The sequence below is a fragment of the Leiobunum rupestre genome, chromosome 10, assembly GCF_980474605.1.
Source record: "Leiobunum rupestre chromosome 10, qqLeiRupe1.1.hap1, whole genome shotgun sequence".
NCBI classification, from domain to species: domain Eukaryota; kingdom Metazoa; phylum Arthropoda; class Arachnida; order Opiliones; family Sclerosomatidae; genus Leiobunum; species Leiobunum rupestre.
Window position 1 is genome coordinate 38,850,603 of NC_143393.1, and position 21,765 is coordinate 38,872,367.

At 37.8% G+C, this 21,765-nt stretch overlaps 1 protein-coding gene across 1 annotated transcript; it reads left to right on the plus strand.

Annotated features, from left to right (window-relative positions):
• Positions 1 to 13,600: 13,600 nt before the first annotated feature.
• LOC149925621 (uncharacterized) lies at positions 13,601 to 19,003 on the plus strand. The gene has a single exon (XM_090161792.1). The coding sequence runs from the start codon at positions 13,601 to 13,603 to the stop codon at positions 19,001 to 19,003; it is 5,403 nt and encodes a 1,800-aa protein (XP_090017918.1).
• The last annotated feature ends 2,762 nt before the right edge of the window (positions 19,004 to 21,765 follow it).

Genomic DNA, 21,765 nt, shown 5'->3' on the forward strand with positions numbered 1-21,765 from the left:
CTTTGTACATCTGCGTCACCGTACGGCGTCTTCGATATCTCATTTACCCCAATGGCCTGAATGGCCTCATCACCGGTTCTAAGGTTTGCCAGCCGGCCCTTCGAAGCCTTATTGACTCGATCACATTTCCTGCAGGTGTACACATTTCAACTGACGATTTTTTCATTGCCTCGGATGACATTCACACACACAAAGACTCGTTACACCGTGTGTTACAGCGGGCTCATGATATTCGCCTTCGCTTTGGACGTAAGAAAGTGGCATTGGCTGTTGATCGACTCAAATATATCGGCCACGTCATTACATCTTCTGGTATGGAAGTTAATCCTGATAAACGGTGTATTCCATCGGTAAATTATGATACTGCTTCATTTCGATGTTATGTTATTTCCAAATGAAAAAGCGACCACCAACATCATTACGATTCCCTAAAACATCTCGCATCTACAGCACAGGTATACTCGCCTACTTTGATCCCAAAAGCCCTTAACGCTTTCGGTTGATTCTACACTCTTAAAAATGTCTGTTCCTAGACTGTTCAATTTCGAACGTAGAAGTGGATTCTGGCAAAATTTCTGTTTTTATCAACAAATTCTCTTCCCAGAGGTACTGTATCGTTATTTTGTTGTTCTCAGCGTCCTTAATCACTGTGTTAACGACAATAATTACGAGCCGCGTTGATACATATCTACTTTATTATTTTCTCCCTGTTCGCCCTGCTGGCTGCTGATCATACCTATGACTCAGCTTCAAAACTACAAACGTTGTATGAAATATAGAGATAGAATCGCCATCTATGTAATAAACCATATCGGCGCGTAATACAAATTGCATTATCGATACAGGTACTAAATGTTCAATGCAGAACAATTCGTTCAATAAGAACTTGTCTCTGTTCGTCTAAGTATATCTCCGGGTATTCTAGTTTGATTTTGAGATATCGCCAAAGACTATGATCTTGTTCTATATTTCCACTCGTAAGACTGTCGAAGAAAAACGGCGTAGCACGCTTTATTGTGCAAAATAGGCGACCTTAAAGATATTTTTAAGAGAACGGAACCTTGGTCGTATTGAAACATTTCTCAGCGAAAAATAGAACGTTTTAAATTTCAATTATCCAATAACGTTAATACTATTTTCAACAGCACCCTTGGTAGTCAGATTTACCCGCAAACCAAGGCTTTGAAAATATCGTTTTAATTTTAAATTAAATATACCACAAAAATATTTGAAATCTGAATTTAATCATATAAATTAACTGTAATAGTTATATTTAATTGAAATAAGAGAAATTTTAAATCGTTAGATGATATATATAGCCATAAACTATGATCTTGTTCTATATTTCCACTCGTAAGACTGTTCTAAGTAGAACGTCTAAGCGTGTATTATTGTTCTGAACAGAACGGTATCTCGGCCATATTCGTACCCTTTTTCTAACCCGTTGGAAACTGCAATCCGGCTTCCCGCTTCGCCATTAACTAGTATATTTTACACCCTCCCCTCACTTCATCCCTCAGATTTGATTTAATTTCCTATTACTTGGAGCTTATGTATTATCGTACATATTTAGCTCCCCGGAGGATGTGTACTGCTCCCCCGGAGCTTCGAGAATAAACAATCCACAGTTAAGGCAAAATAGTAAAATAGTTAAGCTTTTATGTTGAAGAATTTTGTAGGAAAATTGTACAAACACAAAATTATATTAATCGCCGTTTCCTACTTACTGTCGGATTTTAGCCGCCGTCGGCGTTTATTTTAACAACCGCTAATACGATTGTCTGTATTATCTTCGTTTTGCAGTAAAGCCAGAACCACGAAGACAATATGGTTCGGATAGAACTACATTGCTAATTGATTTTCTCTATCCAAACATTTATTTTATGCGTGTATCCTGCTGTCCTCTAAAATGAGTAAAATTAAATAAAACAGTAGTAAGCGAGTAGCCGAGAGATAGTAACGGACAATAAGGAGTAGAAGTGACAGTGACTACAACCTGCATAAAAATGAAGAGGACATTAGACTCCTACTTTAGTATTGCAGGACCTATTAAAAAAACGTCGACTGAATCTGACAATGCCGAAAATGAAGCCGTTGCATCAACTATGGATTTTAGTCTGCATCCTCCGGAATCAATTAAATCATCTCACAAAGATGTTCGCTACTACAATAAGCAATGGGAAAAGAAATATAGTTGGCTGGTATACAATCAAGATAAGGGAGGGGCGTTTTGTAAACAATGCCAAAACTACATGAAAAATGATGCAAATATTCTGCAGAAGACAGGTGGAGTGTTTATTACCGTTCCATTCACATCTTTCAGAAAAGCTTTAGGAAAAAACGGTAAATTAGATAAACATGAACACTCATCAGCTCACACTAAAAGCGTAGAAATGGAAAATCTAAGAAGACAGGCTATAAAGAAACCAATTCATGCTCAAATTGTTCAACAAAGTGTAAATGAAGAGACCTGAACAGAAAAGGGTTAAAAGTACTTTTACGAGGTCTATATTTCTTGGTAAAAGAAGAAATAGCTCACACTACGAAATATAAAAGTTTGATTGAAAATATTCTTGACAAATTGAACGACGATTTTTCTAAATGGAGAAACGAACAGAGTGATAGGTCAAATTGCAGTAGTAAGGACACAGCCTGTGAACTATTGGTGTGTATGGGTGAAGTTCTGAGAGATGATTTGAAAAAGCCCTTAAAAATAAGATGTTTTCTGTTATGGTGGATGAAAGTACATCTATAAGAAACGAAATGGAGCTCAGTATAATGTTAAGAATTATGGAAGATAAAGTTCCTATAGAAAAATTCTTAGCAAAAGTTAAAATTCTTAATGGGAAAGCGGAAACTATCGCAGATGCTATTGACGAAGAATTGTCTGCTCTTGATTTAAGTTACTACAACCTAATTGCTTTTGGATTTGATGCCGCTTCCAATATGTCTGGAAATGTGGGAATTGTAAGAAGAAAGCTGTCAGAAAAAGCAAACAAGGACGTTCCTTATATACACTGTAAAGCACATGTATTGTCACTGGCAGCAGCTGCATATACAATGTAGAAACAAAAACAAAAAAGTCAAAACGTTTTTCATGTCCTGAAAGATAAGTGAGATGGTTGTCCCACTATAGGATAATGAATGCTGTCTTTAGGAGCTTAAAGTCAATTTTGATGGCTTGTGAGCACATCCACAAGGAAGAAGAGGATCTTGCGTCATTAGCTTGGGGAATTTTACTAAAAGTTTCCTTATTACTTGCCTTGTAATGAATGAAATCCTCAGTGCACTCTCTTACCTCAGCAATGCTTTTGCAAAAAAAAAAGATTTGACTCTCTCTAAAGTCATTCCTCTAATTTCTACCACAAAATTGCAATTGCATGATATTGCAAAACAGTGTGAAGACATCAAAAGTGTTTTATATAATACTTTCCGACGCGTCATGAAGGAGAAGCTTGAATCTGAAGTGTGTCTGATTGCAGATAAAGATCCAAAGAAAACATTCAAAGGGATGAAGGAATACTGTGAAAGTGTACTCAAAGAAATCGAACACAGGTTTAACGACAAATCTGTTGATATAAAGTTATTTGCAAGTCACTTTGAAACCTTTCAATCATTACTAGATTTACGAGACCTAGATGTGAATAAATTTTGTGGTTACTTTAGTATGCTTAATGCAGAAGCTGTACTCACAGACCTGAAATCTTTCAAATTTTTTGTTAAGTCCATGACCGACAGCGGAACTTACAAAGCTGAGGATAACTCAATAGTAAAGATTTTGGAAGCAGACGTGGGATATTGCGAATTACAAAAGCCTTGAGAAATCCTACTCGTGATTCCCGTTACGACAGCCTCTTTGGAAAGATCTTTCAGTACAATGAATAGAGTACTGAATAAATCTAGAAACAGAACGTTACCTGAAACCCTGATGCATTGTATGCTGATAAGCATTGAGGGAGCTGAGGTTCCAACTGATGATTTTCTTGAAAAGACAGGACTTGTATGCATCGAAGAAAATGCAGCGGATACGATCTGTCTAACCAGTAACCAATTACTGAACTATTTCGAATATTTAGTTTTGAACGTTTTAAGAAATTGTTTTACCTTATCAAAGACCCTTTTTTTGCTTAGATTAAAGCTTTAAAAGTAATTTTTTGTTGTACTGAGAAAGTGTTATTTCGGATTAAGCAACACGCAGCTCTCTGCTTTTATTAAAACACCATACAGAAATAGAATTTTCCATCCATTTGTTAAATTATGTGTTGTGGGAGCGCGTTCGCTATTGTGGCGTAGCTAGAAATTCGTCAAGGGGGGCGAAGTATGTGAATGACAAGGGGGGTCGAAAGGGGGTGAAAACTATGTGCAGTCGAAGGTAGGCCCGGAACGCTCCCACCCCTTGTCGACTACACGGGTTCGCCACATGCACCCCCGAATGTCTGGGATTCACCCCCCGGAGAAACGTTTCTGAAAGAAACACTGCCTGGCAGGGGGTTGAGATGGAACAGGGAAGGGTCACCCGCAGTCGGACATCAAACAGCCGCCCACTAGGGGGTGAGCAGCCTTGTCTAGCTTAGCAGGATGGGAATTATGGGGTAGACTGGGTAGGTAAGCTTGGCAAGATGGTTAAACCATTGACCTTATTACAATATAGACATCTAGCGGAAATAGTTGGAACTTAAGAAAATATTTTCGTCTGCTAGTTGTTGGCACGACACGTGTTTCTATAGTTTTTACAATGAATCCAGGAAAAGCGTTCAATTTAATTTAGTTTAACTATTTTTTCCAAAAGTAAACAAGTCAGCCCAGTCGGAATATTAGTTTCACATCGACACATAGTATGGTTAATCAAAACATGATGAACATAATTCTTTTAAATAATTGAAATGAGTGGAAATAAGATTTAAATCAATACTTAAACTGGGTTTCAAATGTTTTTATTTTTGGAAATTTGTATCAAACATTTTATTTGGGCATGGCTCAAGCACCAAAATTCTTATAATTTCACAAATTCATAAAAAGATACCCGTGAATGTAGTTAAGCTTAAGTGCGACTGCTTTTGATTTTTCAGTCTCCCATATTCGTAGTACACAAAAACATTCTTGATTAATGCAAGTAGGGTCTTCAGGCCGATTTCAAAACATACAGTGGAAGGCCACCACCCGTCCCTCCCGTCCCTCCGGGGTGGTGCTGGTGGTGAACGTACGAAGGCAGGGTGGCGCTGGTGGTGAACGTACAAAGGCAGGGTGGTGCTGGGTGGTGAACTAGCAACGCTAGGCCACCACTGGTGGTGAATTGAAGGTAGCCGCCTTTCTGTGTATTAATGGTTGACGGTCAGCTCTTTACCCACCCCCGGAATAATCCTGATTGACAGTCCCCGCTTTTCGTTGGGTGAAGAACTAGTAAAGCTAGGACATCACTGGTGGTGAACGTGTAACGCTATAGAGAGTGGTGCGTAAGAAAACGTAAAGACTGTACCCCGCTAAAATGAAAGGTTTATAGAAGGTATCAGCCTTTCTCTGTATTATTGATAGAAGATCCCCACCTGCAGAAAGAAGAGTTTTAATCCTGATTGACAGTCCCCGCTTTTTCACCACCGATATGAAACGCGTACGTTTCTCCAATACTATTGTACGCGTTCTACCGTAAGAAGATCGTGTAAATTAGGAATTAATAAATAAACATCATTTTAATATGCCAATTAGATTTAAATTTGAACCACTGGTTTCCCCGGTATAATTTTCCTAGTGAGGGTTCTCTCTCCGAAATACTTCATGTACCCAAAATTGGACCGCAAGTTTTTTTCTTTTTAGGGGAATCGCTATGGGAGTTTAACATTACAATAAAGCTAATAGGTCCAGTTTAGGGTACATAGGGCCGGTAATGGTGACTTTGGTCGCTTTTAGGGTACTTTTGGTCCATTTTTGGTTACACCAGAAAAACAGTTGGAAAAGGAAGAGCCGTAATTTTACCACTCCTCCACCCCAATATCTATAATTCCAAGCAATGCTTTTTCACTGTTACTAAGATCTTCCAATCCTCTCTATAATTCAGTGGATACAAGGTTATATCAAATTAATGTGAAAAAAAGGATTGAAGGTGTGGAATAAGTGAACGTTATCTGAAACACTCCGGTAAAACGGTATATATTATTCCTTGCGAGGATAGAGTTAACTACGATATAAGAAATAAACATTATTTTAATTTGCAAATTAAATTAAAATTTTATCCGTTAATCTCGCCAGTATTATTTAAATGGCAAAGACTTGGCTTATGGTTGAAAACAGCAGAGCAAATTATACAGGAAAACATCTAGAGGCCGAATGTGTCCTTAACATTATATTCTGACCCTTTTTATACTGTCCAGTATACCTATTACAACATGATGCAATTTTTGGATGCATAGTTTTTCTAAACTCTCATTTTGTTAATCTTACGTATACCTAAACTTTGACATGGTCCGTGAGTCTCGGAAAAACCGGCGTAAGGTGTCGCAACACAGTGGAGTTAGATCGCCGATTTCCCCAAGTAGTCCATGTTGCACAATTTACCGTTGAAAATAGTATTTCCCATTGAAAATAACGCGAAGGTTCTTAAAATACCCCGATTTATATACTATAAAATAATTTTTATATTTCATGTACAGAATATTTATATAAAATAATTATCATATTTAAAAAATTTTGCGTAACAATATTTTTTTGGTATATTTGGAAATAACATTTTATTCTCTCTGAAATCGCACGTGTGATGTTAGTTGATTGACATGTTTTCGAATAATGTAAAAAAAAATCCCCGTTTTTAGAGATTCTGTCATTCACGTTACCCATAGTAAATTCACTGTACTATCGTGCAAGGAAAGCTTCAGCAGAGGAAACACCAAGCTCTGAAGCCCAAAACTTGATATCAGGAAGAGTATTCGCAGAGCTTGTTATGTTTATTATTGAAACTCGAATATATAAAAACGTAGCAAATGTTTTTAAACTTTCCGATCTTTCAAGCCTATACAATGCAAGGATGGAGAATCCAGAAGACTCCTGTACCCATTTACATCGGTTTAATGGTACAAGCTCAAACACGCAAAAAGAAAATTGTTGATCGACTTTCAAGTCTGGGAGTAAGCATATCATATGATAAGAGTTATTCGTATTTCTACAGAAATGGGAAATGCTGTGTGTCAACAATATATTATAGAACAAGTCGTTTGCCCCCCTAAAATGCGAAGTGGTGTGCTTACAACTGCAGCAGTGGATAATATAGACCATAACCCAAGCTCAACAACATCAAAAGAGTCATTTCATGGCACTTCTATAGATCTCTCTCTTTCAGCCAGTGGCGGTTTAAGAAGGCTGGGTCCCCGGGGCGGCGGCAGTGTTTTGTGACACCCCCCAGGAGACCGTGCAGAGGTTTTCACGGGTCCGTCTTCTTCAAGTTTAATCGTTCTGATTTGCACCCCCCCCCTCGAGCTTCTCCGATGGCACCCCTGCTGCCCTGGTACCCGGGACGGGCCGCCCCCCCTTAAACCGCCACTGCTTTCAGCACCCCAATTTCAATGGCGAGGGCCTTGACCGAAACATTCCCACAATTACGGGTACTAATGTATCTAAGACCATGGACTCTCTATCAAAATACTTCACAGAAGTGCATCCAGTGGCTTGCAGTGTTAAAGGATCAGCAGTTCCACCAACGACTATTGCATCGTTAAACAATGAAAATTTTCCGAAACACGAAATAGCAGAATACAGGTGGCTAGATTATGCAAACAAATTTATCGCTATTAATGCTGTGGAGCACATATCCTGGCTCTGCATACCACGCTAGCCTACTTCCTTCAACGAAAGATTTTGTTACATGTCCCAGTGTGTTGCTTCCTCTTTTCCTTGAAAGTGCGCATACTATAGAAATGATAAAACATTCAATGGACGTTTTGAAGAACACCATTCAGCATCTGAATGCTGGACAAACACCGGTTATCTCTTTTGATCAGCTGTTATTTACATTGTCGAAACAAATTCAATGGAAGTCGCCCGATAGGTACGGAGAGGACAAAATTGTGGTAATGATGGGTGGTTTACATTTTTAAATGGCTTTCTTGGCTTAAAGGCAGTGGCTGGTTGAGGCTTTGGTACACGCTGGTGTTGGAACGGCTGGAGTATGTGATTCGTTTTTGAGAGCGACACATATTAAACGTACAAGGAGGGCGCATGAAGTAACCGTATCGGCACTGTATTTACTTCAGAATCGTGCATACCAACATTACCAAAGTCAACATCTGAGTGAAGAAAATGAGCTTCTGGAGTTTTCAGAATGGCGCAATCACTTGATGATCCTATTAAACGTACTAAATTTCCTCTGTTCCACACGCCCAAAGCAAAACCTTCTACGAAAGGAAAGCTGCAGATACTCTCAATGAAAAACAACGTTGAACTGTTTTCTCGCCTCTACATTGGTTGCCAAACAAGAGTGGGTTATTAACCGTGATTTAGAAATGCTAATTCCCAAAACTGGTTTGTATGTTCACTATTTTCCGTCGATCGACGAAACGCTAAATTTCCAGTCCTTAATGTGTCGGTGTCGTCATAATTTACAATTTTTGTTCTTTAAATTATATTAAATTATATATGTATTATGTTACATTATATTAAACTATATATATGTATTATGTTACATCATATTAAATTATATATATATGTATTATATTATATTAATATAATTAATAACACACCGATTTTGTTGAAACTCGGGGACTAGGTAGACCTTGTGGTAGTATGAAAATTCCCAAAGGGAAAAATTTCAATGGGCATTCGTGTTGCCATGGACACCGAAAATGTTTTTGAGAACTCTTAACGAAAAATCTCCATTTAAAAAAGCATAGGATTTTTTAATATTCACCGTTGAATATTTTTAAAAAAGTTAAAAAAAAAATCAAGTTTACCCAAATTCACCAAATGTTCAAGTTAGCACGTTTTTGAGTAATTTTTACGAAATTTGGAAAAAATTTACTTAATTTTGGTTGAAATTGAGAAAATGTCTACAAATTTGGTAAATTAAGGAACAAGGCAAAATCTAAATTAAATTCACTAAATCCAAATATAATTGTCAGAATCGAGTAAAATTCTATTAAAGATTAATAATGGACAAAAAGACCAAAATTGGGTAATATAAAGAATAGTCGCTAAAATTGACCCAAATTGGGAAAAATTAAGAAAATTCTCTAAAATTGAACCAACTTGGGAGAAAACAAGTTGGCAAGCCGAAATATACCTCTCCTCGGAAGAGTTTTTAATTTTCAGTGAAGCGTAACTGTATCCGTGGTTCTGCGGTAGAACGCTCACCTGTCGTGTAAGAGGGCTCGGGTTCGAATCCCGGCCGATTAAAAAATTATACTACACCCAATGACAAAAAGAGGGCGCTTTTGGAAAAACCTTTTCCCTGATTCTAAGAAACTGGGTAGGCAGTGATTACCCTTTGCCCCGAAAATGCGAACGCGTTCGCAGGCCTGACAGACACGGTGGTTGTATAACCCCTCCTAGGGTACAAAGTCCCCTCGGAGAGGTGAAAAATACAAGGAATTGGATAAAATAAAGAAATTGGGCTAAAATTGACCCCCTTTTGGGTAAAATGAAGAATAGTCGCTTAATGACAGCGATTTTGATGAATTTGGGGTTTTATAGATAATTTTTCATGCACACAATTAAAAAAAACCAATAAATATTAGTTACTTTAAGTAAAATTGGGAACTTTTTTTAATTAATTATTTCAAATAAAATTGAGTAAATGCGTAAATATTTCAATTATACTTGAGCAAAACATCGAATAAGTTACTTTCAATCAAATTTACAATTGTTAGTAAAAAATCATGTTTATTGGTAGAAAAAGGAAATGACGAACTATAGAGTATATTTAATAGTACTGTATATAAATATGTATGTTTAAATGTAACATACTTAAAAAGGTAAAATATGAGAAAAAATGATTAGAAAAACAGAGAAACGTTTAATAACAACGAATAAAAACAATTTTGTATTACACTGTTTCTTAAAACAATTAATAGTTTCTTATGTTGGGTTTGAAAATGCAAATGGCAATCGTAGTAGAAACACTCGAAGCGCAAAATATCTCTGCACATTTCATAAGCCTATTCTTATCACAATTAGTAAGAGAGTCTTTTGCATCAAATTAAAAGCACGCTTCTTTAACTGTGTAAAAAAAGTAGTTTTTCATCCGATAGTCCAGAGGAGAACCAAGAGTATTTGATCAAACCGTCGAAAATGGGTTGTGTAGTAATGATTGTAATCGTATTATGTTGTTCCTTGTAGTAATTTCGTCGGAGTGATTTTCAGATGAAAAGTTGCAAGTAGCCGTGTTTCATATTTCCTACGCGAAATATTTTAGCTCACGGTGGATGTAGTATCCAGCGGCTGGCAACTCGGGGTTTTTTCAGGAATCAACTTTATTTCACATTTATGATAACCATTAACACCAAAACGTTTATAATAAATCTTTTGGTTCGTTTGATCTCCCCATGAGTCCAAACTTAAAAGAAAGTCTTCATCTACCGATTTCAGAACAACGTTGTCAAAAAAATATTCCACATGGGAAGTTGTTAATTTTCTCGATACGCTACAAGTCAGCGTTACGTTTGGCGCAATAAAAAGCACTTCCTGGACTACAGGACCTAGTCTACCTGACCTTCCTGCAAACACACATATATATCCGACAATAGTAGCTTTTCTCCTTTGTAAGCTGGAGTTCGACCTGCAGTTTGTTCGTAAAAGAATTGGGCTTGATCAGTGTTTATTATGTACAGAGGATCATAATTTGGTGTTATTGTTTTAATCAAGGACTGAAATTCTTTGGCAGAGTTAGCAATAGCAGAAATAAATGAACCGAAGTTATCAGACTGCTATACTCCCCATGTTTAAGGCGTTTTCCTTGTGAAGTTACATTTTGACCTCGAATTGGAAATTTAGCACGCTCCTAGGTCGAAAAAAAGTTTTTGTTTTTATGAAACCCTTTTTTATACATAGAAATAGCTATACCCATAATTCCCAAGTGCAATTTATCGCGTGAAAAGACGGGAATGGAAATTAGGTTTTATTTAACCTGATTTTCTCATAATTTTCATAAGGAAAACGCCCTCTGTTTCTGAGCGCTATTTTGATAACTTCGGTTCATTTACTTCTGGCCTTAGTGTTTATGTCGTTAATTTTTCTTTTATTTTTAAGTTTTGTGACCTTTCGGCTAGTAATGTTGTGCACTGCATGATGGGGATATGGCACGAAGATTCGACTTTTGCAACTGGCTCTTGAACATGGCCCACGAATATCCGTACTTTCTAACTCTACTTTTTTCCACCCGCAAAACCAACAATGATCAATTATTATTTGATTCCCGTTTCATCTGCTCAATTTTGGACCAAATCTGGATCAAATAAAATCATAAAATTTTTATCCACTATATCCGTAAGGGATATTATCCCAATTATGTCTTCAAAATCCTAAAATCCGACGAGAAATCCCAACATCTTGGACAAAAGTTAAGAAATCCGACATCCAATAAGAACTGGTGAAATCCCGAATTTTAAAATCCCATACGCATTTTTGATGAATGTCCGACCCCTCGTCATTTGCTATTTTACTTAAATAACCCGGGTTTAAAATCTTATTTGTGTTTGTTTAGGGCCCATAACGATATTAATTTAAAACAAAATTAAAACATAAAACTAATATTCGTACGTTTGGCCGCTTCGATGAGATTACCAACAAAATGGCTAGCAATAGTCCTATACTGTATTCATCCGAGGGAAAGAACCCTTTCAAGGGGTACTCCATTAATACAGAAAATATTTTAACGCCGTTCGCTAATAGATGGCGCTTCATGTCGATTTTGTTTTGTTGTCTGGAACGTCGTCTGCTTTACACAGACTTTCGGTACACTTTACTCGTGGCGATGGAGAGGTATGGAGGCGGACTAATTTTTCCTATAACAGGGTATAAAAAATGTACAATAGATGTACCAAAATTAAATGGAGATGACATAAAAAATTATTACACGACCAGGTCTTCAACAAACCGTCAATACCAAAAAATGTATTTAAACTTTGTACAAGATAATGTTGATCCACCCAAAAACCATTCGGTTAAAAATTGCAAGGTCCTTGAAACAAAAACGTCATGTCCTATATTACTCTAGTCCATAAAAGTAGTGAAATCAAATAAGGGGCAAGATCTGTAATAATATTCCCATACACGTCATAAACTGGACTAATTTATCGACAAGCCCTTTGCGGACAACCCCCACCCTGACACTCGCCAGACTATTGTTGTCGAACTCAGCGCCCCTTTTTACCTACAATCCACCTATAAATATGTTGCATACGTAGTTTCCAAGTATATCCGTCATAGCGGGCATTTTAGGACACAGCGCCACGTTTTCACTACCTTTTGCATTATTGTTTTTAAATCCCTGGTCGCTCCGGTTTAGACAGTACTTCTTATGTGTTTATTACTCCATGGTTTCGTTACCGACTCGCTGAACTATACCAGATATGAACTTCTCCTTTGGATGGACACAATGGGAGCTTAATTTGAAACTGTATACCAAATTGCATTTAAATCAGTTCAGTAGGTTTTGCTGTAGAGTGGTCTGCGAGGAGAAGAAGAAGAAGAAAACTTAAGCCTTACTTTGCCCCATTACTACGAAACGTCGCCTCAACCCTGTTTGATGGAATTCTTATATGTTTATCGCGTTCCTGTAACCTTTCAAACGATACATCACTTGTTTTGATACGACCTATAGTTTTTGAGATTGTTAAATCTCGATTGTATAGAATGGTTTTTAAATTTAATTAATTAAATGTATATAATTTTAATGTATATAGGTAAATTAAGTGTATTGTTATGTTGAATTTAATTTTGTTATATTTGTAATTTCGTAGTGTATTGTAGGTATATTTTTGTGAATCGGTATTTCCCCACGTATTTTGTAGGCGCCATTTGGGCCAATACTTTTTGTCAAATAAATAGCTAGTAGACCCCCTAGGAAGGGAAGCGAAAAAAGTGTACTGTGGAAATTCCCCAAGTAGCTCGAGGAAGTTGTTTCCTCATGTTGAGAAAGGAAAGGGAATGTGGACAAAGTGTCGACCATCCGCGGGATGGTCACGGGTTGGAAAAACCCCAAAAAAGAGAGATTACTGGCCGTTAGGGCCAGTCTTTAAAAAGAAAAAGGTTTTCGAAAGAAAACCGTTAGAAATCAGAAGAGTTTTAGACTTAGTCCAGAAAGGAGCGACTGCGGCCGTCTCCTAGTTAAGAGCCCCTTGTGTCAGGGCATTTAGTAAAATAATTTTGTTATATCAGTTTAAATAAAGTAGTTGTTTTGTTTTAAAGAAGTTTGGTTTAAATTCATTCAATTCTCACGTAACCCATCGTGTCAGGTCATGAAGTCAGCGATTGGAGTGTTTCAGTCCGCTTTAATCGCCAGTTAATTTAAGCTCTCCCTATAAGTGCGTTTTGGTTTTAGTTTTCAACATTATTTTGGTGCCGAAACCCGGGACGTGAGTAATTAAATATGAGTTAAAAGTAGTTCTATAAATTATAGACAATGGCGGACGATTTAAGAATTTTAAAGAAACAGCTATCCTCCGCGAGAGGTATGGTAACGCGAGCTTGCAACAGTATTCAGGCGGAGCTCGAGAAATCAACAGTTATATGTGAACAAACTCTCAAAGATAATATTGCGCAGTTAGACTCTAAAGAAATAAAATTAAATGATCTGGACAACCGGATCCTCAAACTCACAACAACCGACGAGGAATTAGACGCGGAATTGGAAACCATAGAAGAGTACAACGAAAAATTAGTGTTGTGGAGGTCAAGAGCGAAAGGATGGCTACAAGACAGACGGACGACGCCGAGCGGAGGAGCCTCCGGGACGGGAAGCAACAATACCGTCAACCTGATGGGATTACCACCGGCGAATGGGAACGTCAACGGCAACGTCAACAAGGCGGTGCGGCTCCCAAAACTAGAAATTAAAAAATTCGACGGTACCATTTCGCAATGGTTAACCTTTTGGGGCCAGTACGAAGGAGCCATTCATAATCAAACTAACATGGAAGATACAGATAAGTTTCAGTATTTAAAGTCGTATTTAACGGGTGCGGCCGCGAAGGCTATTGAAAATTTACCAATAACTGATAACAATTACGCTACGGCGATAGAAATCCTAAAGTCACGTTTTGGTCGAACAGATTTATTGGTCAGTGCTCATTTAAATAATTTTTTAAAAATGAACCCAGTCTCTAAGTCGACAGATGTCGCTGGTCTTAGAAATTTGCATGATAATTGTCAAGTAGAAATACGTAGTTTAGATTCCTTAGGACATTTAAGTAAAAATTATGGAGAATTGTTAGCTCATATTGTTGGAGGTCTTTTGCCGATCGATTTGTTAGAACAGTTTACTAGAGATAAAAGTGAAGAACAATTGTGGAATATAGAACAAATTATGTCATTTTTAAATAAGGAAATTCAATGTAGAGAAAGAGCGTTAGCCGTTCATAGAGCTTCTAGTCAGCAAATAAAATCAGCTAGTCATAGTTCAAGTCAGGTTAAAAATAATTATCAAAGTCAAAGCCATAGGCCAACAGTTCCCCCATCCGCCGCGGCCCTACATACCCCCGTAAATAATTTCTCCAGGTCTTGCGTATTTTGTAATAGCCCCAATCACCCCTTCTATCAATGTAGAGATCTTTCCATAGACAATAAGAGAGGTATCGCCAGCCAGAAAAGGTTATGTTTCCTATGTTTAAGACCAGGTCATCAGTCCTGGCAATGTAAAGGAAAAATTCAAAATTGCAAAAATTGTAATAGAAAACATCACCAGGTTGTTTGCGACGCCAATCCTGATCAAACCAGAACCAATACCAATTATAAGTCGATAAATTCAAATTCTTCTCAAGTAAATTTAAATAGTGCGCCATTAGACAGAAACTCCCAAGGTCAAACAAACGCCACTTTAGCTACTATGACACCAGATTCAGATTCGGGGATAGTGTTGCTACAAACCGTTTCCGCTAATATAGAGAACGATTTAGGAAATAAATCTAGAGTTAGGTGCGTACTAGATGGCGCTAGCCACAGGTCTTTTATTACAGAAAAATTGTCAAGAGATTTAAAGTTAGAGGTCTTAGGAACAGAAGGAATAGACGTTTTCCCCTTTGGTCATACGAAGCCAATCCACGTAGAGAGAAGAAGGGTTAAGGTTATTTTGAGTAATATGACCACTGGTGAAAGAGTCGAAATTGTAGCACTAGAAACTCCAGAAATTTGTGGAGCGAAGTTTAAGATACCAGGAACGGAAGTTAGAGCGGAAATGCAAAAACGCAACTTAGACCTAGCAGATAACCTCGAAAATCAAGGTGGGGTAAACGCGACCAAACTAGATATTCTGATTGGCGCAAACTACTTTTGGAAGTTAGCTACGGGTGAGTTAGAGAGACTAGGAGAAAGATTAATGGCCCTAAATACAACATTGGGATGGACAGTGATGGGAACGAGCGATATGTCGGAGCCAGGAAGCCAAATAGCTGTAAATTCAGTATCAGTCATGCATATAGGGGTGGGATCGGAAGATGAGCTATTGTCTTCGCAAGTGCAAAGGTTTTGGAGTCTAGAGTCAATGGGAATAAATGACGGTGAAAATCAAAAATCTTTAGAGAGAGAAAATAGTTTAAAATCGTTTGAGGAAGACGTAACATTTAAAGAAGGGCGTTACGAAGTTGCACTTCCGTGGAAGGCAAACCAGGATCAGTTAGGAGACAATTTTGGTCAGGCCAAAACTCGCACCCTAAATTTAGTTAAAAAATTGAAATCAAATTCCCAGCATTTTAAGGCCTACGATGACGTAATCAAAGAACAATTGAAAACTGGAATTATAGAGAGGGTTGAGAATAGAAATAGTGTATCATCAGGTAAACTATACTATATTCCTCATCACGGAGTAATTAAGAACGATAGGCAAACCACCAAGTTAAGAATAGTGAATGACGGATCATCCCACGATGCCAACTTACCGTCATTAAATGACTGTCTAGAACCTGGTTTCAATTTATTGACAGAGTTGTTTAAATTGTTAGTTCGCTTTCGCCAACATAGAGTTGCAGTCACAGGTGACGTAGAAAAGGCGTTTCACCAAATTGGAATTAGAGAAAAAGATAGAGACGCGTTGAGATTCCTATGGGTCGATAGTCCACAGAACCACAATTTAGTAACATATAGATTTAAAAGGGTCCCCTTTGGTTGCACGTCAAGCCCCTTTTTGTTAGCGGCGACTATTAAACATCACGTTAAAAAATACGAGCGTGAGTTTCCAAACGCGGCTAGAGTCCTTAATGAAGACCTATATGTTGATGATTTGGTAGGAGGCGAGAAGAATGTGGAGGAAGCAAATAAGTTAATTGGCGAAGCTACAGAAATTTTAGAAAAGGCAAACATGCGTTTACGTAAATGGCGCAGTAACTCTAGAGAAGTTAGAGAAAGGTGGGGTGACAATAGTAAAAGGCAACAAGGTCAGGATATTTTCCCCAGCCCAGCCCCCCACAAAGTGTTAGGATTAACTTGGGACGAGGTCAATGATTTATTTACTTTTGAAGTTACGGGATTATTGCAATTCTTAGTGAATAGGAACAACACAAAGCGATGGGTGTTAAAGGCAGTCGCAAAAATATTTGACCCCTTAGGGTTAGTTTCCCCCTTTACCATTAGAGCCAAATTGTTATTACAAGAGTTATGGGAAAATAAGATCCCCTGGGACAAAGAGTTAAAAAATGAAGAAGAATATTTATATTCGGAAAAATTCAATAGTTGGTGCGAAGAACTGCCTATGTTGGAACAAATAAAAATATCTAGATACTACTTAGTCAACGAGCCCGTTGACATGGCGCCAAAATTAGAATTACATGGCTTCACCGACGCTAGTAAACGCGCTTACGCGGCAGTTGTTTATTTACGTAGTGAATATCCAAACGGACAAATAAATACGTCACTAGTGGCTTCAAAAACAAGAGTAGCGCCTTTGAGCGAATTATCATTACCGAGATTAGAATTAATGGGAGCATTGTTAGGCGCCAGGCTTATGTCAAATCTGAGGGAAACTTTAGCCTATGACCGAAGTACCATCCATTTATGGACAGACTCTACTATAGTGTTACATTGGATCAGAGGATCAGCCGCTAAGTGGAAGCCATTTGTTTCCAATAGAGTTAGAGATATACAAAAATTAGTTGATCCAACTTGCTGGCAACACTGCCCCGGTAAAGAAAACCCGGCTGACTTACCCACTAGGGGTAAGAAGCTAAACGAATTAAAAGAAAGCGAGTTATGGTGGCATGGTCCATCTTTTCTTCAAAATCAAATTAAGTTAGACCCAGATGTACAATCAGAAGTAGATGAAAACAATCTTATAAGTGAATTGCGTGCTAAAAATGAATATGTTTGTTTGGTTTCGGGAGAAGGCGAAAATCAAAGAGAACCCCTACTCCAACTTAAAAATGATAGTTCCTTGGTTTTGGTTTTAAGGATCACGGCTTGGATAAAGAGATTTTTAAATAATTCAAAATCAAATGTTAAAAATAAAGACCCCTTATCAGCTGAAGAATTAATTAGCGCAGAAAAATATTGGATAGGAGTAGCCCAAAATGATAGTTATCCAGAAGAGGTTAATTTCTTAAAATTAGGCAAAGAAATACCAAAAACGTCCAATATTTTAACTTTGAGTCCATATCTCGATGAAGATGGTCTTTTATGTGTAGGAGGTCGTATAGACGCGGCTAATCTTAGTTATAGAGAGCGTCACCCGTGGATTTTATCCCACAAACACAAATTATCAGAGCTAATTACTGACCAATGTCATATTCGACTAAAACACGCTGGCGTAAATGAAACTTTGACGGAAATTCGAGAACAATACTGGATACCAAAATTAAGACAACTTGTAAAACAAGAAGTGCATACTTGCCCAAGATGTAAACGTTTTCGCGCGCGAGCTTCAACGGCCACAATGGGCCCATTACCCGACGCCAGAATAAACCCGTCACCCCCGTTTTCAGTGTGCGGGATTGATTTCGCTGGACCGATGTACACCAAGCAAGGAGACAAATGTTACATCGCGTTATTTACTTGCGCGGTAACCAGAGGAGTGCATTTAGAGATCGTATCGGATCTATCTACTGAGAAATTTTTGTTGGCATTCCGTCGTTTTATAGCGCGTCGTGGAATGGTGCGCGTAGTGTATAGCGATAATGCTAAAACGTTCAAACGAGCTGAAGCAGACTTAAACAGCCTATTGAGCAATTTACGTCATCCTGAAGTTGCAAAATTTTTCGGTACCTTCCGTATCTCTTGGAGGTACATCGCGGAACGCGCCGCTTGGTGGGGCGGGTTCTGGGAGAGGATGGTCAGATCCGTCAAGTCATCTTTAAAGAAAACTCTCTGGCAGGCCCGCCTTACTTACGAAGAATTAGAAACTATCTTGATAGAGATAGAAGCTACGGTCAACTCGAGACCTATAAGCTACGTTTATCAAGAAGCCGGAGAACCAGCTCCGTTAACTCCATCGCATTTTCTAGTAGGGAAACGTTTGACCGCTCTTCCTTCGCGAGTATATTCAGCCAACGAAGTAAGGAATTATCAACGGGACGAATTAACCAAACGATTAAAATATCGACAAGCTCTGCTGGACCGATTCTGGGTGCGTTGGAAAAAGGATTATCTTTTAGAAATAAGATCCGCGCACCATAAACCAAATTGCGTAACTAGCAAGGAATTGAAAGAGGACGACGTGGTTCTATTGGAAGAAATAAAGACTCCGAGACTATTGTGGAAAATTGGAGTAGTGGAAAACACAGTCCGAGGTCTAGACCAAATAGTCAGATCTTGTATGGTGCGTCTTCCTAACGGAACCCGTGTAAAACGCCCTATCAATCTTCTTTATAACTTGGAAATTTAAGTTGTTGAACTAAAGGTTCAACTCGGGGGAGGTTGTTAAATCTCGATTGTATAGAATGGTTTTTAAATTTAATTAATTAAATGTATATAATTTTAATGTATATAGGTAAATTAAGTGTATTGTTATGTTGAATTTAATTTTGTTATATTTGTAATTTCGTAGTGTATTGTAGGTATATTTTTGTGAATCGGTATTTCCCCACGTATTTTGTAGGCGCCATTTGGGCCAATACTTTTTGTCAAATAAATAGCTAGTAGACCCCCTAGGAAGGGAAGCGAAAAAAGTGTACTGTGGAAATTCCCCAAGTAGCTCGAGGAAGTTGTTTCCTCATGTTGAGAAAGGAAAGGGAATGTGGACAAAGTGTCGACCATCCGCGGGATGGTCACGGGTTGGAAAAACCCCAAAAAAGAGAGATTACTGGCCGTTAGGGCCAGTCTTTAAAAAGAAAAAGGTTTTCGAAAGAAAACCGTTAGAAATCAGAAGAGTTTTAGACTTAGTCCAGAAAGGAGCGACTGCGGCCGTCTCCTAGTTAAGAGCCCCTTGTGTCAGGGCATTTAGTAAAATAATTTTGTTATATCAGTTTAAATAAAGTAGTTGTTTTGTTTTAAAGAAGTTTGGTTTAAATTCATTCAATTCTCACGTAACCCATCGTGTCAGGTCATGAAGTCAGCGATTGGAGTGTTTCAGTCCGCTTTAATCGCCAGTTAATTTAAGCTCTCCCTATAAGTGCGTTTTGGTTTTAGTTTTCAGAGATACGAGGCAAAATCGGCTTCATTCTGACTCGAGATAATAGCCTTAGCTTTTTCTCTTGTATATTGCGAAACTTTGGTGTTTAACTTTCTTTATTTATAAGGTCAAACGCTGTGGTATACATTAAAGGAATATGTTTACGAAGCCAAAGGATCAGAGAAAAACCTTACAATGTATTTGCAGCTGTGCATTTACATGAAGGAGTTGTATTAGATTCAGAATGCCAGTGCGTTATTTGTAAAGGTGTATGCAATCATGTAAAAGCCATGCTTAGGTTACTATCACACATTAAAGAAAAGGAGAACCTAACATCAAGTGAAGAAATTTCCAAAACTAGTCAACATCTAACTTGGAATCAACGTGAAGCGAAAAAATTACACCTCTCTGTATTATGGATGCAAATTTCCAATCCCTTAAAGAGAATGGTAGTGTGGAACCGCAGAAATGTAAACTAAGAGAAGCACGTAGAAACATTCGAAGTAAAGAACTAAATTATAGCCGTAGAAGAGTTGACTGGCTCCTTAGATTTTGCTCATAACTTTCCGAAACAGTCTGTTTCACCTTGGACGATAATAAGTTAGGATCTGCTCCAAACGGATCTCCGCTCGTTTCCCATTTATCCTCAACTTCCGGAAGTAAGGAGATTGTCCATAACTTGGAGACGTATGCCCCCCCAGTTCAAAGATTATTATGACGAGTCAGCCTTGCCCGTTGAAATCCCATGTTACATTGTTCAAACTCTAACATTTATTGCTAGTGGGTCCTATTTTCCTTGGCCATTGAACCTTCTAAAATCTTTTGAGGTATGAAACTCCTCAAATATTTTACAAAAAAATTACTTATAGTCTTTAAATTTTCAGAAAAATATACTTCCAATTGAATCTTACAAGTTACTCGAAAGGAAAACGAAGGAACAAGCTGACAGCTGTGATTGGGGTGCATTGAGATCTACGAGACTTACCACATCCTAATTTGGAGTAATATGTTCACCGAAAAGAAATGGTTCGTTCACAGACAAAGGTATCAAAAACACCATGTAGGCCAGTTGAGGGTGGTACGTTACGGAAAAGTAAAGGAGCCAGAGGCAAGAAAGCTTTATGTAGAAGCGTTGCATAATCTTAGGCACAAGGTAAAGGTGTTCAAGAGTGGGATAATTATTCCTCCACAAAAACCTTGGTACGGTACATCACCTGATGGAATTGTATTCAATCCAAAGGCTGATCCACCATATGGCTTATTGGAATTAAAGTGTGCGTACACCATGAGAAGTATGAAACCTGCGGATGCTCTGAAACAAAATAACTTTTACATAAAGATGGTTGACGGTTTTCCATCTTTAAGTGAAAAGCACATATATTACTATCAGGATTTTGGGCAGATGGGTGTCTCGGATCTTTCTTAGTGCTATTTCGTAGTTTTTTTTAATCAGGAATAATAGTACAAATAATCAATTTTGTTGATAAAAAGTGGCAGCAAATGATGTTAAAACTTGACGATTTTTACTTTAATATCATGATACCGACAAAAGTTAATGAGATTTAAGTTTTACCACCCATTGAACATTTTTCTAGGTTCAGTTCCTATTTTTTAATCACGTGAAAGTAATTTGATACTAAACGAACTATTTCTAAATTTACGGAAAGTAAATTTTGTGATGCTTTAGTGATACATTTTGTATGCATTTAATCAGTGGCGTAGTGAGGTTATTTGGCACCCAGGGCCAAACTCCCAAATTTGCGCCCCCCACCTACGCTGGCCGCAATTTCCACCATAAAATTCCTTGTTTTTAAACGAAACCTAATCATTATCAATAACAAAATAAATATTAATATATTACAATTTAATTGATATATTAAAAAAATTCCAGTTTCCAATATCCGCTTAAATACTTTAGGTGCCTTTTTGGCGCCCCCCTGACCGTCGGCGCCATGGGCGTATGCCCCCACCCCCTCACTACGCCTATGATTTTAATGTACTTTAATGAGATTTAGATTTGATTGTATTTGACTTAA